Here is a 27100-nt window from a genome sequence, read left to right on the forward strand (position 1 = left end):
GCTTCGCGAAAGCTTGGCCAGTGCTGGGCCACCATCGGTACATGTTTTGTCGCAAAAGCCTTTTGATCCAAGATCGATCCCAAGAGAACTAGTGACCTCTTTGTCCTCAGTAAGGTTAAACTCTCCTTAGTTGTGTTGCTTTTAACAGGCCATTGCCCTATTGGCGTTCAGATAGTAAGGTTGGGAAACCTACCAGACGCCATTTGCAGAAACTGTATGGAAGACGATTAGGTGGAAACAACTCAACACTTCCTTCTTGACTGTGCATGTGCGATCAGCCATTTAACCTAACCTAGCAAAGAGTTTCCACCTACCAAAAACCAAATATCAAAAATTACAAAACTTTCTGGAATTCTTGAATTTTTCAATTCATAAATATTTTAGAATGCTAAACTTAAAAACTTTTTTATGTAAACTTATTGAAGTGTTGAAATTTTATCCACATTTTGTTCCGTCGTGCATTAAATTTTTTTTATTGTCATAACTTTACTAAGAAAAGAATTTTGTTTCTATGAACTGTTATTTTCAATTTAATAAAAAAATGTATTACCTTAATTTGTCTTTCACAACACCTAATTAATGCATTTCTTGTATGATTTATAACCTTTTCAAAAATATTATTTAGTGGAAACTTTAAAAGATCTTTGATTTTAAACAGAACAATCATATATTGGACAATATTGTACAAACTCAAAAGCAATTCCATTAGATTATGTCACGAAGTATTTCTTTAATTACCTCCGATTTGAATTACAATTTATTATTTCCATATCTCATATGCATACCTACGTACATACATGTCTCAAATGGTTTTGTATATTTATAGATATGCAAAGGTATCTTTGGCATATTACCATAGACAATTTTTATTTTATTTTCTGATTTAGTTAGACATACAATATTTTTTCTTCGAAATTGAATTAAATTCTTAATAAAGTTTTATATAAGCGATGTCATACAAAGTATTTTATTTTCTGGTCGAACAACTCTATATTTATTTATACACAATATATACATATATCATCTTGTACATACACTTAATATAATAATTGAGTATTATATTGAACAACCAACTTTAATAACCTATAATAAAAGCTTAATACTGAAGTGCACTCAATATAAGAGTAACGGCATTAATGCTATAGATTAAAAGTATTTTGTAACTGCATTTTAAAAGCAACTGCTTACATTATTTTGTAGACAACAAAAATGAATAATAAAACTAACCGATTTCAAGTGGAATTGGTGTCGGCGTCCGGTATTTCACAGCATTTTCTGTCTTACGTATAACGGTTAATGACGGGTTTTTAATAGCACAAGCAGTTTCTAGTATTTCAAAAACTCCACAATTCCGGCCGTTTTCGACTTATGTTCAAAGTCACGAATTTTAAAACACCAATGAGCATCACCTTGATTTTTGAACGGCTTTTGGGGTGGTTTGTTTTGCCTCGGCTCGTTTTTTTCTTCTCCATTCCGATGATTTTCGACTTGTTTGCATGTCAAACTCATAAACCCATGTCTCATCGGCAGTTATAATGCTCTCCATGAATGTGGGATCGGAATTTACACCATCAATCATGTCCAAAGAACATATCCATCAAAATCATTCGAACGAACTCGCGAGAGTTATCGTGCTCTCCTTGCATCACTCTAACACTTACCTGATGATTGTCAAGCAACATATTCGTCACTCATGTTTTCATCGGTCGAAGGGCGTCCAGAACGAGACATGTCTTCAACGATCTCTCGACCATCTTTGAAGGCTTTGTACCACTCATAGGCTTGTGTTTTTGATAAAACTGAATCACCGTAAGCCTTTTCCAACATTCGCAGCGATTCCATACAAGAAATTTAGTTAGAAATACAAAATTTGAGACAAATTCTTTGTTCGATATTTTTATCCATTGTAAAAAGAATCCCATCTACTGAGGTGTACCGACTTAAGCGACTGCTGTAAACAAAACAATTGACAGATCGCGCTCATATTTGGCATAGTAATTAAGGACAGTCGTACCATCATAGCAAAATACATTTCTTGAAATATCATTTATCCTGGGAATTTAATTACAAATTCCGGGTGCTTTTTTGCCACAATGTATGTATGTCCTGCACTGATGCTACACAGCCATTATAAGCTTAGCGTTGCTGTAGTGTGATGGACTACTTACCGGAGGCCAATGGTAAGGGTTCAGCGGCTCGCTCCGCTATGCATAACGGCAGCTTTAAAAACCACCACAACATTGGCTCTGGAGTTAGTGCTAGATCTGCCACTTACAGATCCGCTGAAAACTGCCCGGCAAAATCGGCGGGACGACTACTGGCTGCAGGAGATTTTACTCATCGAACGCTCGGGCATAGATCGGTGGGTAATGGGGGTTTGGCAAGCACCATGATTCCACTTCACAATTGGGAAAGAAGGTTCAGAGTAAACATGGGAAAAGACGGTTGGCGTAAAGGTATGTTTACTACGAGCAACTCTCTAAATATTTACGCGAATGGCGCGAAAATGGAAGACGGAGTTAATGGAGGGAGATACTGCCCAGAGTTAGACATAAGACAGTCTTTGAATGCATTGTCTATACGAAGGTCTCGACAGAAGCATGGTAAGGAAAATCAAAATACAATGGAACGATCTATCAGGGTACACAACTACAAAGGTCAAGTAAAAATGGTAAGATCGGCAATGTATGAAGTTCCTACTGATACACATTAGAAGGCACTGTAGAAATATGTTTGGTATACTCACTGATCATATTCTTGTGGTTGACAGGAATGAATGTGGGTGACAGATTGATGTTGACAGAATGCGGTTGACAGATCGAAAAGATGCTGGAAATGTCAAGAGTAAGGCAACAGGTAAACAATTAAGCACCTCGTGTTCACTCTTGTGAACGCATTGGCAAGGCAAGGCATCAGTCATTTGAGTGCCTTACGGTATGAGGTACTGGAAGAATATGACTACTCCTTTTGTACTCCCTAATGAAACTCCATCCTAACCTAACTGTTTACATATTAAAGTAATATTGAAAAATATTTATAATCGATTTATTTCGCTTAACCATAAAATATTATTTTACAATGATAAAAAGATAAGAAATTATGGGAATGGCTTATAATATACTATGTCAAAAATATTCCACCAGAAGCTTTTCTATAATACACACATATCTCTCAAGAACCAATAAAACACCAATAAAAATAATTTTGAATAATTTTGAAATATTTGCGCACATGCAAGTGACGCAGTGTTGTGTCTGAAACGATATTTTTGCGAAACATTTGGTCACAAATCGAAGAAAGAGTCCCTAAAATGCTCTGGTGCTGGCATTTCCAAAGTTCCACAAAATTTTTTATCTAAAAAAGTATGCAACATATTTTTAAAGCATAATTACCTTGTATGTTTTATGTCTGCAAAAAAGTATTCGGCATGTAAGAAGGGTCTATAAATACTAACTGCAAAATAAGTCTGTAAATACTATCAATCGATGGGTAATAAAAATAGCCAATGGCTCGCTGAAATTTTCATATTTTTAATATTTGATGTAAAGATAAATTTAGTTCGTGCGATATTCGTGTGAAATCGACTGTCGTCTATCGCCTTTCGCTCAGGTAAAGTTCAAAATACTTGTAGAAGCCATGCGGAAGTTATGTTTACGCACACATACATGTATCCATATATGAGACTACACCTATCGCTTGTCATCCCAGCGTTATCACAATCGAATGGAAATTTCTATAATTTAATTAACGCTAAGAATTCATCACTATGCCTGTAATGTTAATTAGCCAATAATGAGTGGATTCGCTATGACAACAACAACACCTAAGCGCTAATGTACAAAATTTTACTACGATATATGACGTTGCATAATAATGGTCGAAAGTAAAGTAAAACCTCTTTTGTCAGTGGATATGTGCCAGCTGACAGCTTGTTATCACCCGCTTTGTGTTACTAAACATTTTTATACTCTCGCAACAATGTTGCTAAGGAGAGTTTATAGTTTTGTTCACATAACGGTTGTTTGTAAGTCCTAAAACTAAAAGAGTCAGATATAGGGTTATATATACCAAAGTGATCAGGGTGACGAGTAGAGTCGAAATCCGGATGTCTGTCTGTCCGTCCGTCCGTACAAGCTGTAACTTGAGTAAAAATTGAGATATCATGATGAAACTTGGTACACGTATTTCTTGGCTCCATAAGAAGGTTAAGTTCGAAGATGGGCAAAATCGGCCAACTGCCACGCCCACAAAATGGCGGAAACCGAAAACCTATAAAGTGTCTTAACTAAGCCATAAATAAAGATAATAAAGTGAAATTTGGCACAAGGGATCGCATTAGGGAGGGGCATATTTGGGCGCAATTTTTTTGGAAAAGTGGGCGTGGCCCCGCCCCCTACTAAGTTTTTTGTACGTAACGTTTGAAAAATATGTAAATGACGTATAATGAAATCTCGATTATCACTTTATAATGCGAGAGTATAAAATGTTCGGTAACACCCGAACTTAGCCCTTCCTTACTTGTTCATAAATATTTTTCCACAGTGGCATACTAATTGTCATTGTTAATTTGTAAAATTTGCCGTCAATTACTTAATTCGACACCGTTAATTTATATACACTGGCGAGTTGTTGGTGGAACAACAACTAAAATTTAATTCATGTGCCTTAACGATTATCTACCACTAATACCTGATTTTCACACCATAAATCAAGTGATTTATGCGCGGGTAATTGAGTGTGAAATCGTGGCTATATAACATGGCTCTTTGGCAATATTTATCGCTTGCCAATCTGAATTGAATTATGGCTGAAAAGAGGTAGTAAATTTTGATTGATCACATTGTTTTGTTTCTATAAATATGTTATCACTACTGTAAAATTTGCTTATACCTATACATATGTACAGACACATGTTAATATATGTATGTGTCTACATATGTAAATTGTAGCGTATGTTGATAAGCGAGCTGGCGTAGAAAGCCGTTGAATGATTAATTAGTTCAAGTGTTTGATTTCGAACAGAAAGTGAAATGTTTAACTCAAATAAATCAAATAATAGAGCATAGCATAAAGAACATTACACATAAAAGTGTGTATGTTATGTTAAGATATCTAAAATATGTTATAGGCACTTATCAGGGAGTTTCCCGTCTACCAAGTGGATGATAAGTCTAGTCGATATTGATGGTATGAAATGGCATGCATAAGATAAGCGTATCTAATTATATTATACAAACATAGAAATTAACAGGCATGCTTAAATATATTAAAATATAATTTAGTTTAAGAAAAATCATTTGTCATGCTTTATAAAGGGTGATCCATTTCGAGGTTGCCTACTTTTTTAAAGAAAAAACACAGAAACTTCAAACTTAGTGAGAAATGTTTATTATTATTCGAAAGAACATGCCTTGGCATTTATGTTTTGAAAATTACTCTTTCAAATGTTGGTCGCAGCTACGTCTCAGATGGTCCATCCGTTGAATCCAATTTTCGATTACTCGTTCCAGTATTTCGACTGGTAACTGGCGAATGACACACGTGAACAGAAGTTCCATGGCCTGAATCGAAGCGAGATTCTCCGCAAAGATTTTAGGTTTTACATATCCCGATGATTCCACCGGCCTACAAACCACATCAGACGTTGTTTCGCTGGATGAAATGGCAGCACTTGAACCTTTTCAGGTTGCTCTTTGTACCAAAAGCGGCAATTTTAGTTGTTTACATATCCATTGAGTCAGAAATGGGCGTCATCGCTGAACAAAATTTGGCCCGAAAACGTCGGATCTTCGTGGAACTTTTCAAGAGCCTATAGAGCAAAACGATGTCGGAAGGTCGAGCAGCTTCAGTTCTTGGACAAACTGTATTTGGTATGCTTTCAATTTAAGATCTCGAGGTAAAATGCACCAAATCGTTTCATACGTAAGTCTGAGTTGCTGCAAATCGATTCTCCACGGTCTTTGTGTACACCCTACGCTACGGCTGCTATATTTTCTTCACTTCTTCTGTTAGATCGAATATTATCCAATAATGAATGCTGGGTCTCAAGATAGATGAAGGTGTTGCGAATAGTACGCTTAGTGGCCCGATTATATTGACCATAAGTTGAGCGAAACGCGCGAAACACATTCTTTACAGAAGGTGAATTTTCGTAATAAAGTTAATCGATTTGTAAACGTTGTTCAGGCGAAAGTCTTATCATGATGAAATGCCAAATAATAGTGAACAAAAATAACATGACATCTTAACACGACTCCCGCGTGATCTGTCAAAAAAAAGGCCATTGAAAGAAGTAACTCTGCTTGGATCACCCATATGTACTTTTCATATATTTTTAGATTGTAACAGACTTAATCACATATTTTTGTACACTGAACAGGGTATTTTAAGTTTACCACTATGTTTGTAACAGCCAGAAACGTCGGAGACCCTGTTAAATTATGAGTATATATATAATTTTAGCGGCTTAACCTTGTCCGTTTGTCTGTCTGTATATACGGGAACTATGTTAGTCCCTCAGTTTCTGAGATATCCATCTGAAATTTCGCACCCGTCATTTTCTCGCCAACACCACATCACTTTATGCTATGCTATTTGAGGCTACAATAACAGAAAAATATTGATATGACAAAAAAGAAATGTTTGAGAGTGTTACCTTCACCTTCGCGTAAAATGTGTACATCCCCTGTAGTAAATGACTAATTTGAAAAAAAAATGTGGCTGAATCATTGCTTATGAATAGTTCAGCAATGATCGAAAAACCCCGAAAATCATATCGTATATAACATAGTTAAGCGCATGAAAGTTAAGGTGTCACACGAGAGTTTATTAATCTACGAAGCATTGCAAGAAGAGAGAATTTTTTTCATATTTTCTAATAACACTGGTTCATTAAGCTTTTACCCTTTAAATGATAATTTTTTTCTTCACGATTGAGATGTACTGAAATTTGGAATAAAAGTAATATTTCGAGAAATCTACTATATCTACAAAATTTTAACAAAAATTTATGCTCACAAGAATATCAAACCTAAAAAGTCTAATATTTTCCCACATCTTTCGAAAAATCGTTAAGAGTCGACGTTTTGTCGTGAACTTCGAAACAATCAAAATATGTTTCTATTAAGCATTATAGTCATTTCCAATTTCGAAAAAACGCGTTTGTGTATATTTTAAGAGATCTTTCATTTAATAAATAAATATGTAAAACCATTATGCTTTTATAGCATTTCAAGTGCCTTAGAAATCGCCACTTCATTTTTCAAAATTTGGATTTCCTTGTTCTCGTAGCCAATCTACTGGAGGATCACCGAAAAAACGTTGTCTAGCAATGAGGAAGATTTTTCTACTAAAAATAAAATATAAAAGTCAAAAACCTAAATAATGTATAGCTATAGATGCATACAGATCATGATCGAACGATTGGTTAAAATTCTTTTTTTTACAAAATGGCAATTTCGCAACAAAAAGTCGGTTTTGTGAAAAATTTTTCAGGAAAAAGTAGCATAAAAAATTATTATTATTAGAAAAAACTTGGTTCCTTTAATAAATGATATGAGAATGTGATCTGAAAAATTCAAATCCAACGATCAGCTGTTTCGAAAAAATTTTCCTCACTTCGCCAGTGTAATCCCATAGTCTGACCTCCAAAAATGCTAATAATAATTCGAAAGTTCATTTAAGTATTACTTGTAAATTTATATTCTAATTCAAATAGCTGGAAAAAACATTTGGTCATAGCAAATTCCTAAAAATGCCGCTGATCCACACAACATAAAAGTATTAATCTGAAACCGCTACATTTTTTGATTATGTCATCAAAAGCTTAATATTTCTAATAATTTTTGGAAAGTGCAAGTTAAAAACAACTATATGAGTATAAAATAAAATAAGTAAAACATATATTCATACATTTATAGACCGATAAGGCATTTTTGCCGCAATTTTCTCAGTAACACACCATAATATAATAATCGCTTGCTTATTTATATGCGTATGCATTTATAAATATTTTTTATTCTTAGGAATATAAATAAATTTTCAAGTTTATAATCGAAAGAGATGAGTGACATACATAATTTGTATGCTACTTTGGCTAAGGTCACGCTTAAAGAGCCTTAAAGATTTTTCTCTTGAGCTTTTTGGAGAGTCAAGAGAGAAGTTGTTGTTGTGTTAAAGTCTAATAAGGCGAGCACTCTTGTAGAATTGCACCTTCCCTATTCAGATCTGCAGCTCGAATTATTTTCTCCAGGAGTAGTTTGAGGTAGTCGCATGATAAGGAGTCGCCTTGTCTGAAATCTCGTTTGGTATCGAACGGCTTGGAGAGGTTCTTCCCGATCCTGGTATTGCTCAACCTCAGTTTACACAGCCGTGTTAGTTTTGCGAGGATACCAAATTCATACATAGCGGCATAAAGGCAGCTCCTTTTCGTGCTGTCAAGAGCAGCTTCGAAATCGACGAAGAGGTGGTGTGTGTCGATTCTCTTTTCACGGATCTTTTCCAAGATTTGGCTCATGGTGAATATCTGGTCTGTTGTTGATTTTCCAGGCATGAAGCCACACTGATAAGGACTAGTCAGTTTGTTGACGGTGGGCTTTATTCTTTCACACAGTACGCTCGCTAGAACCTTATATGCGATGTTGAGGAGGCTTATTCCACGGTTGTTCGCGCAAATTCTCTTTTTATGAATTGGACAGAATACACTTAAACTCCAATCGTCGGGCATGGTGTCGTCCGACCATATTCTACAAAGGTGGTGATGGATGCTGCTTATCAGTTCTTCGCCGCCGTATTTGAATAGCTCGTCCGGCAATCCATCGGCCCCCGCCGCTTTGTTGTTCTTCAGACGGGTAATGGCTATTCGAACTTCTTCATGGTCGGGCAATGAAATGTCTGCTCCATTGTTATCGTTTGAGAAATCGAGTTTTTCATCTCCAGGTGTCATGCTTTCATTGCCATTCAACTGCTTGGAGAAGTGTTCCCATCATAATTTCAGTATGCTCTGGGCATTAGTCACTAGATTACCTCGGGGTGTTCTCCAAGAGTTATGGTCATAGTTTTTTCGCGCTTATCATGATTAGTTTGACAGAAGTTTCATCTCTTTCAGCAATAACTCAGGTTTCACACGATTGGATGATGGTGAAAGATGCATTAAGTTTAGTCTTGCAATTGCAACCTCTCAGCATGAATTTTCAGTTTACTTTCATTTTACAGACTTGCTATCTAGTCAAATAGGACAGGGACTGATAAAAGACAAAAATAAGTATTTAATACGAATATTTATTATCGATCAAATCGAAGCCTTCAAAATAGACTACTAAGCCAATACAAGCTGGCACGTTTAATACAATTTTTCGTACACTTGTAATAGGCCTCGGCTGGGATGGCCTTCAGTGGCTTCTTCGAATTGTCGTTTCTTCGATTTCGGCTCATTTTCAACGTTATATTCGTAAACCTACTATAAATCCCGTCACCAGTATTGATGCGTTTTACTCGAGATCGTTTTTGCAAAAGTTTCAAGTCTTTCGGTACGAGTTTAGTAAAGACACGCTTCATAACGTAAACACTAACTAAAATGTGTGAAGTAGATCCATAAGAGTTAGTTATTAAGTTCATCTGCTACCTCTCTGATACCAGCACGACGTCTGTCTGTTGGTCACTGTTTCTTTAACTATTTCGGTGTTATCGTCAGTAAGGAGCACATCTAGTGTTACAGCCTAAAAAACCGTCGATTTTACCATCAAAATTAAAAAAAAACACTCCTGTTTCGATTGTTTTGAAGTTTTCAGGGAATATTTTTACATGTCTTCCACTGGATCTTCCAAAGATCAAAAAACCAATAGGTCATTGAATAATGATCTGATGATATATACATATGTATGCTATCTCGGGCAGCAGAAAGACGCACTCAAAGATTAACTAATGGAGCTAATTGAACAGGGCGGCCAATCTTGAAATGACTGTAACTCAAAAACTATTTGAGATATTGATTTGAAATTTGAGTATGTAATTTTTAAAGCAATAAACTATGGGAACATTCAAAATTTCACGACTCGCATTAAGCATATTTTCGATTTCACGACTTTCACTGAACGTTTTGTCAAATTCAAAACTTGTGTTCGTTTTAAAGTGGACTCCCTCTTCTTCCTCTAAAATATTTCCGAGATTCCGCATCCGGAACCGTTATTTAATTTAAAAATTATCAGACAAACATTTCGCTTCATAAACATATGTACATAAATAAGTTATACCCTTATCCGTATATTCGGTTTGAGCGTGTTCAATTTTGATGTTATTTATTAGAGGCCATCAAATTTAAATTCAAAAATTTACTTTTCACTCTAAATAGTTGCAGATATCATCTCGCAACATCAGACAATTTTGTTTATGATGAACATCTGCATTTGATGAAAAATCAATTCAATGAAAAAACTATGAACTTCGCGTGGATAATTAACTTCTGTAACATATTTGCAAATTGCTGACGCAAAATAAACAAATCCTTTTCGAAATCCAATTTGTCCATCAACATCAGCATGTGTTGCTGCTTATAGCAAAACTTCTTATTGTTTTTGACGCCTTTGTTTATTTTCGAGAATTCCGATAAGTCGCTAAATGTCGAAAGCATAAGTGCACACAACACGCACACTTACACACAAACATAATCAAGTATTAAATAATGCAGACTCAAGGAACTTATGTAAGCACATCTATAATGCGAAGAAAAAACATTTAACGAGCCGCAGCACTTCTGTCAATGTCGTAAAGTCACAAAAAAAGTCAAAGGCGCTGATGCCTCAAATTCATATGGTTCCAATCCATGTCGAATTGTTGGCCGCCACGAGCGATAAGCAGACGCCAGTTTGCAAATATGTAAACACACATACACAGCCATACATACTTAATTTATGTGCACACATATTTACAGTTATTCAAATTTATATGACATGCAGCTTATGTGGAAATACTACAAACACATCTATGTACATACATATGTGTAATGAAGATCTCTGCTGCTACTTGTGGCATTTAAAAAGACATTATTATTCCACTTATTTGCGGTTGTGTAGGCTGCTCCCCACAATTATTAATTCCACTTTGCATTACTTTAGGGTTGCGCTGATCTTTTTCGTTCTTTTCTTTCGGTATTGTCAAACCACAAGCTGTTGGGCAGTTGGCCAATCGAGCAAGGTGACGTTTGTGGGCTCATCAAAATATGTTTGCATGTATTTATATACAAATGTATGTATGTGCATGTATGTATGAGTGCTAAAAAATGCAAGGTATTTTTGAAAATATAAATATATATTATATTTAGTATCAGTCGTCTGACGTCTGGGCACATAAAACATAAATAGTTTCATTAGAAATGGACGCCAGCGATCGTCAGCAAAAAGCTCTATCTTTTATGTTCAATATTTTGGTCGCTAATGGCAAAAAGCACTAAAATTTCGAATTTGACCGAAATAAATAAAGAAAGAAATAAATCAGTTCTGGCGAAAGCCACACACATTGATAGCTAATTTTAAAAAAGAACAACAACAAAAATCTGTGGGCGTGGAACTATGAGCGATAGCAATGAAGCTTCTTCGCATGTGTCGTTATATATAATAAAACATATTTAAAATATGAAATTATTTTGATTATCAAATTCTAAAAATAATATAATTGCTTTGTGATAACTGTAGATCTATGCACAAACTGCTGATGCAATTGCTTTGCTAATCAGAGCATTTGATAGCAATATTGCATAATTATGTTTATTTGAATAATTTCTAGATAGTGTTGCCATTTAAAAATATTTTCAAAAAATTGTTTTCTAAAATCTACTTTAGTTTAAAACCGCTATTATCGTAGAAAGCTTAGCTTATAATGTAATTTTAACGAGGTGGCAACTCTCATCAGAAATATTTTCAGCTTTAAAATTTCTAAAACATACATACATATTTATTTTGTTTCACAAGTGGGGTGTAGCGTTTATTTATATGTTGTAATTTATATTCCTATGAAATTTAGAAACAGGTGGCAACTTTTTAACTGTTTCGTACATTTAAACCACTAAATAATCAAAAAATGCTTGATACTCATATTATAATAATATGATAAACTTATAAATTTCGTTTTGAAATAGGTGGCAACTCTCCTCGGAAATATTTTCAAATTTAAATTTTCCAAAACATATGCATTTTGTTTCATAAGTGTGTTGTAGCGTTTATTTACATGTTATAATTTTTTCCCTATGAAATTTAGAAACAGGTGGCAACTTTCTAACTGCTTCATACATTTAAATCTCGAAATAATCAACACATGTAAAAAAAATTTAATTTCATACGCATATTATAATAATATGTTCAACTTATCAACTTTATATTTAAATAGGTGGCAACTCTTCTGACAAATATTTGTAACTTTAAATTTTCCAAAACATATGTATTGTGTTTCATAAGTGTTTTGTAGTGTTTAGTTGTATTTTATAATTTGATTTTTCTGAAATTTAGAAACAGGTGGCCACTTTCTAACTGTTTCATACATTTAAACCTCGATATAAACAAAAAATGTTATAAAAAACTTATCAATATTATTTTTAAATAAGTGACAACTCTCCTCAGAAATATTTTCAAGTTTTTTCTTTTGAAATGTTCAAACAGGTGGCTACTTTCTCACTTTTCCTTATATTTTAAACCTCTAAATATTCACAAAATGTAATACACTTCAATTCTATAACAAAAATATTACAATAATGTGCTAATCTTACAAATTTAATTTTTAAATAGGTGGCAACTCTCCTCACAAATATTTTCAACATATTTATTTTTTTTTAAATCTCTTTTAGTTTTGAACCCTTATTACTGTAATATACCAATCTTACAAATTAATTTTTAAATAGGTGGCAACTCTCTTCAAAAATATTTTCAACTTTAAACTTTCCTAAACATATTTAGTTTTATAAACATATTGAGTCTTTATTATATAGTATCAAATATTTTCTTTTGAAATCTTTAAACAGGTGGCCACTTTCTAACTTTTTCTTATATACTTACATACATATTACACAACCTCTATACATAATCATAAAATGCGCAAAAATAAGTTAGTTTCAGTATGTTAGTATTTTTAGCAGTGTGAGTGTGACGGCATTCCGTTACGTTCCGTTAGATTGATTTTATTTAAGTACCCAAAGTAGTTCACTTCCAAAAATATGTGACTTTTTACAAAATTATAATTTAGCAATAAGATTTTAGAAAAATGCCACTTCTTGAGATTCGCGTTGTGGATTTGGGGTTTGCCAAGCCAATACTTGTGCAACAAAATTGCGTATCAATTTGGTAATAACTTTCTATACTTAACCTTCTAAATTTCTCTTATATTTTTAAAAAAGCTGAGAAATAGTTTATATAAATTTTGAAACTTTGTATAGAACTTAAATATGTATACATTTATATAGTATAAGTATATATCTAATTTTTACCAAAATCGCGGTATTTTTTATTTTCTTTCATTTTTTAAGGTTCATTGTTGCGGTCATAATTTGTACACTATCTAAATATCCCTACATTGTACATAATACATATATAGCACATACATACATGTATATATTTGAGAATTTTCACAAATTTCAAGATCAACGCATCGTTTAGTTTTAGCCTACCCATTTGTCTGCTGCCAGTGGCAATGTGTTAGCCGCTCAATTAAGCTGTCACGTTTTTAGATTTTGACAGCATGATGACAAGCGAAATACCCAAAGTCATTTTATTTACTTATCAAGTGAATTTTTGTCACTGCAAGTGCAATGTCATTGAGAAAATTGCTGGGGAAATTAGAATTGCTAAATTTTTTTTTTTTTAATAGTTTTAGCTACAGTATATTTACTTGAAACAGGGAAAATGAATGTGTATGTGTAAATTTGAATGAAAATGTGAGTTATTATTATTCTATGTACGTATAGTATGTACTTAGTTCTGCCAAAAAATCTGTTACAAGATTAGGCCGTAACAAAAATCAAACTATGTTATTGGTATTAACTAAGACAAGATTTTTTTAACTCTTCTTATATCACTGTGTCATTCGACAGCCCATATTTTCCAGCCTTGAGCACAAATTGTAGTCCAATGGATTTAACTTTGGACTTCCAGACAGTCAAGCCGTCTGAAGCTTTGAAATCAGAAACAATGATTTGAAGGCACTGCTGGGTGTTTTTTGCATTGCGTGTTGTAACAGAATATTGCAGCAGCTGAATGGTGGTAAGGTAACCCTTGGAATAACATTTAATGCATCTTTGAAAGTTGTTTGTGTAGTTTTTAAGGTGATTAAAAACTTCTTCAACGGTAAATTTTTTTCATCTGTAAAATGGATACTTTAAAGCCAGTTGACCGTAAGCCACTAAAGAAGCCGCCATTTATTGAGCCTAATTTTTCTTCAAGTTGTCAGAAGAAGACCAGCTGACCGACGAAACCGACCGTGTTCATGAAGAGATCATATCGAATAATTCTTGACATTAATATGATCGATATATAAAGAGTAATCCATTTCGAGGTTCCCCACGTTTTTAAAGAAAGAACACAGAGACTTAAAATTTAATGGGGAGTGCTTATTATCAATAGGAAAAAAATATTCTTTGGAATTTATTTTTTGAAGATTATCTCTTTCAAATGTTGGCCGCAGCTATGTCTCAGATGGTCCAACCGTTCCGTCCCCATAGACTTTAGACTTTACATATCCTCACAGGAAAATGTCAAACGGTGTGATATAACATGATCTTCGTGGCCAATAGTGTTCTCTCAATAAATCCAAATGTCGCCAAGATCACGAGCTAAAATAGTCCGTTGTCACGACGGTTAAGTTTTCACCGGCGTAATTTTTGAAGAAATATGGACCGATGAATCCACCGGTCACCAAACACACCAAAGCGTTGTTTTTGCTGGATGAAATCGTAGCTCTTGAATCTCTTTTAGTTGCTCTTCGTTCCAAATGCGGCAGTTTTGCTGTTTTCATATACTATTGAGCCAGAAATGGGCCTCATCGCTGAACAAAATTTGGCTTGAAAACGTCGGATCTTCTTGGAATTTTTCAAGAGCCCATAGAGCGAAGCGATGTTGCTTGGGAAGGTCGAGCGGTTTCAGTCCTTGCACAAGCCTTTATTGAAAAAAGTACCTCTACTTGAATCACTCGATACAATGCCTCATCTTACAGCAGGATTAAGTTTGCGTTTATATTTTTTAAATTTCAAATTCCGGCCAAACGATCGTACAGTTTTCCGTGGTCTTGGGACAATGCAAAAAACACCCAGCAGTGTCTTCAAGTTCGGCTTTCTGGTGTTTCAAATTCCGGCCAAACGATCGTACAGTTTTCCGTGGTCTTGGGATCAGTTTGGCTTTCTGGTGTTAACACCGATTGCTTTCTAGCGAAGCCAACAGCCACGTATATAATGTCGTATTTATAGCCATCGCTAAAGAAAAAATCTGCCGCTCTCACTACTGGACTGTAAGTTTCTTCTTTCAAAAAAATTTTACAGATTTATAAAAATATTTTAAAATTTCAGTAATTTTCAAGTATTTGAATTAGTGTTGTGCTAAATTTTTCCACGTAAAAGGTTTATGTTCGAAAGATCAAACAAATTTTGCGCACGAAAATTTTCCTTGGCAAAGTAAGCACAAATTCCGCGCCACCAAGACTCCAACACTCAAGTGCATTTTGGAACATTTAAATCATTACAACGTCTACATTTTGCTTTTGCTAATAACAATAATAAATAATTTTAATTACTTTTTTTTTGTAATTTTATATGCTCATTCCATTGAGTTAGCGGACGCTTGTGATGCAAAATATCCCGCCAAGCGGTGTGTGGCACGTAGACAAAAGCAACAGCAACAAATTGCACGTACGCGCCAAGTGGCAGCTGTTGCATGCAACAACAATAGCAAATTAATAAATCTAAATGGTAGACATCGGCGCGCCACTTGGATTCGTGTCTGAATCGGGACTATCAAGTGCAAGGTTGCGCGCTAGCAGGCGTCTAATTTTAGTGAAGACCGGTGGCAAATTGGCACCAGCATGCACACGTACACATTATATGTACAGTAAAATCACGATAAGACTTCGCTAACATGAAAATAAGTTGCATAATAAAAGTATTCTTGCATTCATTAGATGTTTGGATGATTTCAATTTGAGAAGGTACTACTAATAGAGGGTAATAGATGAAAAACGTGTATAAAATTTATTTTTCTTATTGTTGGTAGAATTATCAATGATCTACTGTAGTGAATTCGCTGCCACTTTTCAAGGGGAATTCCACAGAAATTGAAGATTATCTTTGTATTGAAAATTATTTCTGTGCTCAGTTGACGCTGTAAAATTTTCAGCAATTTAAATGAGCTTCCGAAGACCGACTAGCTTTTTGGTGAGGTGAATTTCAAAAAGAAGTAAATGGAGCAAGTCTACCTTCGTATTCTCCATTTCCTTTCAAGCGCTTTAGCAAATGCGTTGGCTGTGGCTTAATTCGTCGAGATGTGGTTGATCTGTCATATTTCCGGATAAACAATTCAGCTTTTTGTCGAGATGTAAGACAACAGGAGCAACATATATATGTATGACCTCAGGATATATTTCTGACTTTGTTTAAAACAGGTAAACGTTTATCTCAATAAACGGAAAACTCCGAATAATACTTCGAACGTAAGTATGAAAATCTATGACCGTTTCTGTTACGACATCAAGTTTTCGAGAGAATGATTCATATGTGTAGAAGCGATGAATGAAGCGCGAACTTTATAAATACTTTCTATTAGGCGTTTCGTAGAAACCGACAGTACGTCCACACAATTCAGCTCTTAGGACCCAGGCTATGGGTATTTTATAAGTTTTTTTTCGTTTTTTTAACCAGTCAATCCGAAGTCTATCGGCAATCAAACAGTTTCGTAACATCTGATCAAATTTGACTCAAACTGATCAAAACTTGTAACTTCCGTTACACAAAATCTATAATAAACATCACAAATAAAAAATATGTATGGAAGTATACAAAAATTCACCTATAGTGCCGATATGTGCATGATTTCGATTCGATAACTCAAATACTTCGATAATCTTGTTAAAGATCTTGGCTGTGAAGGCTTTCGTTGGACAGTTTCCGCGCTATATTCATTAAAAAGCATCTCATTTCATTTTATCATTTTAGCAAAGGATTGAAGTCATTTGATAGAAGCCTAGCAATGACACGCGTCATATCCTAAACATTAACCACAATGGCTTAGTCGTTCCATAAGAGATGTTTTTGATTATCTGACCTTTCTCAGATGCCAACACGACGATTTCAAGCCTTGTTTCTTTAACTTTTTCGATGTTATCCACACAAATACTTGTGTGGTGGACTCCTCAAAACACTTCCTCAACATTTTCAACTATTCTGTAGGCGTGATTCCATTGGAATCAAAAAACTTCAAGCAAACTCGTTGTTAAATGTTTCTTCTTTCGTAAAAATGGTAAAAAGAAATTTAAACCAGTTCGGGTCAATTGGAATCAAAAAAACTTCAAGCAAATTCGTTGCCAAATTTTTCTTCTTTCGTAAAAATGGTAAAAAAATTTAAACCATGATCATGATGATTGATCATTTGATAATTAAACTACTATTAGAGTTTCAGAAAATTTTAGATTAGAGTATTAGAGAAAATTTCTGATTTCAATGTTCAATTTGTAAAAAAAAATTTAAGCCAGTCCGGGTCAATTTTGATCATGTGATAATTAATTTCCACAAGGCAAAAATTTCTGAAATTTTTTTAATTCAATGGTCGATCGTAAAAATGGTAATAGAAACATTTCGTACAGTCCGGGTCAAATTTGATCATGTGTTGATTAAACTGCTTTATACAAGTAGTTCAACAAGCCAAAAATTTCAGAAATGTTCACATTTATTATTAACAGTACTACTACCGGATTAACATCAATTTCAGATCAAGTTGAAAAAAGACGTATGCTGTAAAAACTTGTTTGAAAATGTTTTCTGGCCCCTTAATATTGATGGTTTTTGTTTTTGTAATAACGCAAGCTAAGGCTCAAAAATATCAAGAAAAGCTTTGATTTTTTAAGTATTTCTTTTAAACCACGCCATTCACCCTGGAACGCAACTTTCGTGTAAAAACTGTGTATCACTTGTTGCACGCTGTTCATTTTGGCAAGAGTTGATCATTCACTTGCTCGCTGCTCAGCTAGCTAGCTGACTGACGTTGTTAGCGTGTCGTCGTGACGCGGAAGTGGCACACTCTTTCAAACGTCGGCGCGCTTCAAATCAACACGAAAACGCTTATGAAACTCGAAAGGGCGGCGACGTGCACAGACATACTTACATACATACTTGTTTATGTTTTTATTTTGAGAATTTGGCAAAGTTTTTATTACCGGCAATTAAAACGAATTTTCGGGCGAATTATGAAAGGTGAAAAATCGCTGAATGCTTCGTATATTTTTGGGTAATTTCTGCAATGCCAGTGCATTTTATGATGTCTCCATGATTTTTTTTTTCGCATTTTTTGTGTGCTTTATGAAGCACAATGGCATTTCCGTGCAAAAAAATTAGTTGAATATTTTGATAATATTTTTAAATTATTTAATTCTCTATTTGCAGCGCTTCTTCTACTCTTGGGTCTGCAGCGCACAGACGCCTCACATTGGAGCTATCCCAACCGGGATTTAGATGAAGGTAATTGTGGCATAAATTCAATTTATATAAATAGCTTAATTCACGTAAGTGTCCACTAAATTTGACGCACTTGTTGAGTTGTAGTCAAGTGTACCGAAAATTATTTTTGTACCGAAAATTATATTAATTTGAATAGAATGTGTGATTGGTCTTTGTGTAATAATATAAATAATACAAAAGCTTTTTGAGTTGCAATTGCACCAAGTATGTCAATTTAGAATATCTTTATGTATTAGGGTGACCCTTAAGTAAAGAAATGAGTTTTTTTACTGAAATTTTCTGCAGCTGAAGTCGAAACTAGGTGGCAGTATGTCACACAGTGACGTAATTCCAATTTCGCCTTTGAATACTTCAAAACTTGTATGAAATATACATAAAGGGTGATCCATTTCGAAGTTGCCTTTTTTTTCAAAGAAAAAACACAGAAACATAGAAATATCAAACTTCGGGGAATGTTTATTACAATTCGAAAGAACATTCTTTGGCATTTATTTTTTGAAGATTATCTTTTTCAAATATTGCCGGCGGTTACGTCTCAGATAGTCCATCCGTTGAGTCCAATTTTCGATGACTCGTTCGAGTATTTCGAGTGGTAACTGGCGAACGACACGAGTGATGATTTGCTGCAAGTCCTGAATCGAAGCGGGATTGTCCGCATAGACTTTAGACTTTATATGTTTCCACTGGAAAAATCTAAGGGTGTGATATCACACGATCTTGGTGGCTAATCGACTGGCCCAAAACGGAAAAAGTAGCTGCTCACCGAAGTATTCTCTCGATAAATCTATTTGTTGATGCGATGTGTGGGAAGTGGCGCCGTCTTGTTCAAACCAAATGTCGCCAAGATCACAAGCTTCAATTTCAGGCATCAAATAGTCGGTTATCACCTCGCGATAAAGGTCACCATTGACGGTTACGTTCTCACCGGCATCATTTTTTAAGAAATATCGATCAATGATTCCAACTGCAAAGCACACCAAGCCCTTGTTTTTTTCTAGATGAAATACAGCTCTTCAATCTTTTCAGTACTTAACAAAAATAACATGACAGCTTGACACGACTCAAGCTTGATCTGTCAAAAAAAAGCTATTTTGAAAAGTACCTCTACTCGGATCACCCGTTATATTATGCTAGCTTGAATCTTCATACACCTCTCCTGAAAAAATCATTCCATTATTTCCCATGTAACCTACATGATGATTAATATTTGTTTTAATTCTCTAATCCCGAAATATAAAGGTAACCCTCATGTTACCATCCATTAAACATATAGCATTCATACAATTTTTTTATAATTCAAAGCAAAAATTTAATTTTTCAAAAATGCTTAATATTATTTAACTGAAGCTCAGAAAATAATGCTCTTAGCACAACAATTACAAAAAACTTGATAGTTTCTGGTATTGGACGAAAGTAAAAAAATTAATTTTTTGAATATTTATAGAACAAGCTGTTCTTTCAAATGTTTTCTAAAAACAATATTAAAATTCGATATATTTTTTAAAATTATTAAGGAAAACCCTAATATATTTTCCTGTCTGTTTGTATGCTAGCATTAGCCCACATTTGATCGCTAATTCCATTGTCACCGTGCAATTCATGCTTTAGCCACTTTAAATTCCTATAATTTGTGGCATTCTGGGGTTTGGCGCGTAAATTGCTAAATTGCTCCACCCCTCATTATACCAGATACATACATACATATGTAACTACATACTGAAGTATATTTGTATGGGATACTCCGGGAGACTAGTGGCAGCGAAATGGCCATTCTAAATTTTTACTGTTATTATATAGACTGGGCAGCTATTGTCAAGCGTATAATTGCAAAATTAGCGCATATATATTAATTTCCACATATGTAAATATGTATGTATAAACATTTGTATTCGTATGTATGTATATGTATATGCAAATGAAAATAAAGTGCCCTTGCGCTTCCACTTGTGTCTTCGTTTCTTTGCTTAATTCGCGCAATTTGAGAAAGTGTTTTTATTATTTTTTATTCATCGCTATTGTTGTTGTGGCCGAATGTCGGGCAATGACACCCGTAGGAGACGCTCAATCCATCACCTGTCTTCCAGCGCATAAAGTGCCTTAGTGGTTAGCTAAATTTTTGGCGCAATTCATGTAATTTAAAACGCTAATCTGAGCGTACAAAAGCTAGACTGAATCTAAATGTGTGCGCTCGTTCACATGAATTGTGTGTAATTGAAGAATTAGTTGTGCGAAATGGACACACTACACATGCTACGGCATACATAGCTTTGTATTATATTAATATTAATTAGCTCATACTTATATTTGAGAGCTTTTCTTTCTTAATACATGTATGCTTTTGCCAATCTAAAAGTCCACTGTATCCACTTACGAGGGTAGTCGAGTGAAGAATGTGGCTGACTATTATACCGCAAGCAATAGCTTGAATCGCAGCTAAAGTACGTACTTGTTTGGTCATAAGATGGCATACTTTAAAGAAATCATGAATCCAAAATATTATCACTTAAAAGTGGAACTTTTAACTAAGAACTTTCAAGTTCTTGTATGGAAAGCTTTCACATTTGACGATGTATCTTCACAAAAGTTGGCACAAGTTATTTTTTAGGGCAATAATGTAATCTCCGAAGATATTGTTCAGATCGGTTAACTACAGCATATAGCTGCCATACAAACTGAACGATCGGAAAAAAGTTCTTGTATGGAAAACTTTTGCATTTGACAAGATATATTCACGAAATTTGGTATGGATTATTTTCTAAAGCAACAATGTGATCTCCGAATAAATTGTTCAGATCGGTTAACTATAACATATAGCTGCCATACAAACTGAACGATCGGAAAAAAGTTCTTGTATGGAAAACTTTTGCATTTGACAAGATATATTCACGAAATTTGGTATAGATTATTTTCTAAGGCAACAATGTAATCTCCGAAAAAATTGTTGAGATCGGATTACTATAGCATATAGCTTCCATATAAACTGAACGATCATTCTTGTAGGAAAACTTTTGCATTTGACAAGATATATTCAAAGATGCACCTAAATTGTTCAGAAGGGTTCTTGTATATTCACGAAATTTGGTGTAGATTATTTTCTAAAGCTGTAATCTCCGGTTGGTTAACGTTTTTTAGTTACTTGTTTAGGTTTTCAAAATTACCGTTATACGGGGTTATCAACCGGTTTCATCCATGTTCACACTGTCGGTAGAAGTTCTTATAATTATCTTAATATTTGGGCTTAGCAAATTTGGTTGTTGTAGCGTTAGTGGTTTAAGAGATATGTACATTAAACTTATTAGAGAGCGTGGCCACGCCCACTTTTTCAAACAAGTTGCCTTTGCTGCTGCGTTTCTCTGTGCCAAATTACAGCTTTATATCTTAATTTGGTGCTTAGTTATGGAACTTTAAAGGTTTGCGGTTAATGGCGATTTGTGGGCGTGGCATTGGCCCGACTACGTTCAACTTCGAACTCGTATTATATTTTTTTACTATGGAATGCACATACCAAGTTTCATCAAGATATCTCAATTTTCACTCAAGTTACAGCTTGCATGGACGGTCGGACGGACAGACAGACAGTCACCCGGACTATAACTAGTCAACATAATCATTTATATATATTATATCTATCTCGCTTAGTTTTAGGTGATGCTTACAAACGTTAGGTGAACAAAATTATTATACTCTTGGGCAACATGTTGCAATAGTATAAAAATAAAAGAAACTTAAAAAAAATTACCAAAAAATGTAAAATTGTTATTCACTTCAGAAAATTAACTAATTGTTATTTTATTTTCCGTAATTTCCGATAAATACTAAATTTTCATTGGGAGTTTTTGCAGCCTTATCTGTAATTACTTCTTAATTACTTACAACAACTAAACAACAATCCCTAATTGTAGCCAGGCTTTGTGACAGCTGAAAACTCAAAAATGTTGACAATTGGACACATTAATCATTACGATTGCATTGTAGATTAGATTGTAATTAGTTCCCTAAACTTGACGAGTGGCGAATCGAACAAACAACAAGCATAATCAATAATAGATAATATAATCTCAAATGAATTTAAAAAAATCGAATTTTTCTGCATATACATGTGCATGTATGTACATCGAATATATTTAAAAAAAGTCTTCAAAAATTCAAAGTTGATCTGGTAAATAGTTTCGGGATATGGCCGAATTTTTAAGATTTTATAACTAAGAAAAATCACCTTTTCCTCGAAACGCCGTTTTTCAAGTCTGTATGAAATTTTTTTCGAAACGGCTATACCGCCCGAAATGAAACTTTCACACAATCTTCCTAGAGATATTTGTCAGATAATGATCAAAGAGGTCAGACAGAGAGAGAGGTTCAATCTAAAGTGTAATTTTTTTTTTTACAAAAGATCTTCTTGGGAAGATGCCATTTGATTAAACATTAAATTTTTTGGGTGGTCCTACGACTATGTCCGGTAAGCTCTATACTCATTTATTGTAATAATATTTTTTTTGTTTGTTTTTTGAATTTGAGATAATTTTAAGCAGAAAAATTTTTATCAGCGCCTGACACCTTTTGCGGAGGTCTTTCAGGTGATCACCTACCGGATAAGGGAAATCAATTTTTTTTTAAATAAATCGAGAATTAATAAAATACATTAAATTCTGTACATTTACATACTTTTTATTTATTTATCAAGTAAAATGCCGCCTCAATAGAAATTCGCAACCTTAAGCTTTAAAAATGACAAACTCAAACGTTTCTCTAAAACCATCACACTCCTTATGTATTTGCGCTGTTAATTTTAAAAACGATTATAATCTAATCTGTACAAAAATAATTATTTGCATATTTTTCTGTTTTCTTTTCCGAATTTATTAATACAGCTTTTCCAAGCTGGGGTGGCATTTGTGATACCGGCACTCTTCAAAGTCCAATCGATCTGAGCATAACGAAATCATTGAAGGGTGTGTTTGACGAACTCAAACTTGACAACTTCGAAGATAAACAGAGCGGTGTGACAGTCGTGAATAACGGGCATTCCAGTGAGTATGAAAATGTGCACTAATTTATTATTAATTAGAATAATTTTCGATTATAATAATCAATTTTATAAATGCCTCGGATCTAATATTTCTGATACACAGTTCAACTGGCTAACTTTAACAATGAAATGGAGGTGGAAGGCGGTCCATTACTTGACGAATATGTTGTCGAGCAAGTGCACTTGCATTGGTGGTCCGAGCACACCATCAACAACGTGCGTTACCCACTCGAGGCGCATATAGTGAGCCGCAACAAGCGTTATGCCAATGTGACCATGGCGTCGAATTTCAAGGACGGTCTAGCCGTTATAGCTGTACTCTATCATGTCTCGAACGAGCGTAACGAAGCTATCGACCAAATCGTCGAATACTTGGATGATGTGAAGGATTTCGACAAAATCAACGAACCCGTGCGCATGAAGAATCCTTTTGTTGTGCGTCAACTCTTCCCGAAACTCAACGGTTACATGACTTATGCGGGTTCACTGACTACTCCCACCTGCGCCGAGGCGGTGACCTGGATCGTGCTCAGCGAAACATTCCCAGTCACTTTGGAGCAGGTGAGTTCTTTTGTGTTGAATGGTGTTATATTTTTATAATTTTTGTATTTATTTGTTTGGACTCAGGTTGACAATTTCAAGCAGATCCAAAATGAGGAAAAAATAACGTTGAAGAATAACTATCGTGATTTGCAAAAGGCCAATAATCGCCCAGTGATAGTGGTGTTGCCGGTGGATAAGAGCGTATCAGATGCGGCTAGTCCCCTACAGCTCTCATTGGGCACCCTGTTCTTCATGCTGATCGCAGCGAAATTACTGTAAAGCGCCATCTCGTTTACTCCAGTGTTGGTAAACGATGGAATTGAGATTTGTGTACAAATGTACAGAAATTTGTGCGATATTTCTTATGACTGGCCATAATTGAAATTGCAACAAAGTGACAATGAACAAAATATTTTTGTTTAATTTAATATTAATTGCGTAGAAATTTCGGAATTACAAAACTGTGTCATAACTCACTAACTTAGCTTTTAAATGTTTATATCTGTATGTTTACGCGTTATTATATTTAAGTTCGGGTGGCATCTCATTGTTACATACAGTTACTATGTATTTATGTATGTATATGTCTATATGTTAATTATGTGTGTAAAATCGTTGTCCTAGTCAAATAAAAACTAAAGCAATGTTGATGTTGATGGAAGGTGTTGTTTTAAAAAATTCTCAAAAAATTATATATCTTTATGAAAGTGTTAAGTAAATATTTACAATTATTATTATTTTTTTTAATTTAAGTTGGAAATTAATTTCTTTTGGTTTTGATTTAAGCTTAGTTTTCAGATATCTTATGTCGATACTTAACTGAACTCATCGACATCATAAATATTTTAGGTTAGGTTCAATGGCTGAAATGGTTCAATGGTTCAAACATACGTGATAGGACTTGGTTTGAGTTCAAGTTCCATTATAAATCTGCATTGCTATTTTATTACTATTTCGGACTTGATCTCGCAGAGTAAAAAAGGAAGTGTTGAGATGAGTATATGAGCAGATCTGTCATGTAGTGTTCCAAAAAATTTCGAGGACTCACTTCTGATAACATTTTTTACATCATCACATGCACTTCGATTTCATTGCTCAATCAGAGAACATAAAACATATAATACATTTTATGTTCTCTGGCTCAATCACCAGCTACAACTATTACAGTTGGGAAAAGATATTGACAGTTGCTGAGGGAGAAGAGCTCAAGCTTAGGAGATAATCCAGATATTAACTTTAAAGTTACTCAGTAATATCAAGATGCCTGGATTCAGTACTTAACCCTTAAAATGCAACTAAATATTGTTTCTCGTTTGCTTTTTACAAGGATTTTTCCGAACCCTTGTAAAACTGTGAAATTCGGCCGGTTTTTTCGCATAGGTACCTTTATTTGCCGGCACTAAAAGGGTTAAGACTTGGTGGAATGTAAGAACCGACATTATGCATTATTCATAATCAAATATCGACAAATAAGTTTTTGAGATACTATGAGTAAAACATAGTAGCTAATCGTCCCCTCAGAGTAAACCCCATTGGCGCCAATACATTTGTGCAAGAGTTTTCGGCTCATAAATACGGCCTATTTTTACGAATAGCTTCGCGCAAACGACGCTTAACACTCAAATAGTATTCCTTGTTGACAGTCTGGCCCCTCGGAAGAAATTTGGAGAGCACCACTCCTGAATAATCGAACTTTCAACATAACCTTGATTTTTGACTTGATTTGACGTGATTCTCTCACCTTTGCCGCGATATGCGGCCGATTGATCGTTTGTTTTCGGGTCGTAAGCAAAATCCAAAAGTCATCGTCAGTAACAATAATTTCATAACATCCTGGTTGTCGGAAAGCATTGTTTCACCGACGTTAATGCGACGCTGTTGTTCGAAAAAATCGTAAGTAACATATGATGACCAATCTACATAAAGAATACTGCAAAAATGCCGAAGCCCCCATATTCGCCAGGCATGGGTTCGTGTGACTTGTTGCTATTTCCAAAAATAAGAGAACCTTAAAGGGACGTCGTTTTACAAGATAGATTGAAATTACTGAAAGAGCGAAATCGAATTTGAGCAGCGTTTCGACGATCATATAATTCTAGTATTCATACCTAATTTCATTCATACATTATATATTCAAGCTATCCAGAAAAACACAAATTGGAAATAGCGAAAGGGATGCGTCTCACCATGCCGATCATTGGGATAAACATAAGGGTAAACAACCACTAAAATAAGTAACACACATTATATCTTAGACACCGGAAAGCGTAAGTACAAATGTATCATAGAAAAGGTGAGATAAGAGTCGAAGCTAAAGCTGTGGAAATCCAATTTTCATCTACTGCAGTTAAAAAGGGAATGAAAGTTAAAGAAATAATATGTAAAATGTTTCTTTATAATCACCATTAAAAAGACATTTCCCATACACATTTGCCTCAAATGCATCATTGATGTTGCAACTCTTGCTTATGCTTGTATTTCCACAATAGTGTTGGTGCTTCAACGCTATTTGCCTGTGTACTTCTAGGCGAGCTGTTCTATAATCCCGCCGCCTAAAAGCATACTACAAATTTGGCGTCTCAAGAAGTTTCATTGTTAATAAATGCAAAGCGATCACCTAAAATCAAATTGTCTGACAAAATATGATGTGATATCGTCTCAGCTAGCGATGTGATGTCACTTCAAGCCACGTCATATGATATGTTCATGAAACATTTGTGGCTTTCTTTTTCCGACCACAGAACGCCTCTAAATTATTTTTATCTTAATGTTTGTCATTTTATTTTTCGTTTCCGATGAGTTTCATCCTAATACGAATTTCTTTCTTTTTTATCATT

At 34.5% G+C, this 27100-nt stretch overlaps 1 protein-coding gene and 1 long non-coding RNA gene across 3 annotated transcripts in view; both read left to right on the plus strand.

Moving 5' to 3' along the window:
• Positions 1–24924, plus strand: part of LOC126758738 (carbonic anhydrase 2) — a 31831-nt gene extending 6907 nt beyond the window's left edge. Inside the window, exons 1-5 of one of the 2 annotated variants that reach the window (XM_050473123.1) lie at positions 18202–18464; positions 18620–18694; positions 23563–23721; positions 23824–24281; positions 24348–24924. In XM_050473123.1, the coding sequence (XP_050329080.1) occupies positions 18446–18464; positions 18620–18694; positions 23563–23721; positions 23824–24281; positions 24348–24542 (906 nt within the window). In that variant the 5' untranslated portion in view covers positions 18202–18445 and the 3' untranslated portion in view covers positions 24543–24924. Of the gene's footprint in view, positions 1–18201; positions 18465–18619; positions 18695–23562; positions 23722–23823; positions 24282–24347 lie in introns of those variants that run through there. The other variant, XM_050473115.1, reaches the window with a different exon arrangement.
• LOC126758755 (uncharacterized) lies at positions 15565–16653 on the plus strand. The gene is made up of 3 exons (XR_007666880.1): positions 15565–16173; positions 16239–16399; positions 16467–16653. It is a non-coding gene; the product is annotated as an uncharacterized LOC126758755 (long non-coding RNA).
• Positions 24925–27100: the final 2176 nt, after the last annotated feature.

This window comes from Bactrocera neohumeralis, chromosome 2 (genome assembly GCF_024586455.1).
Source record: "Bactrocera neohumeralis isolate Rockhampton chromosome 2, APGP_CSIRO_Bneo_wtdbg2-racon-allhic-juicebox.fasta_v2, whole genome shotgun sequence".
Taxonomy (NCBI): Eukaryota; Metazoa; Arthropoda; class Insecta; order Diptera; family Tephritidae; genus Bactrocera; species Bactrocera neohumeralis.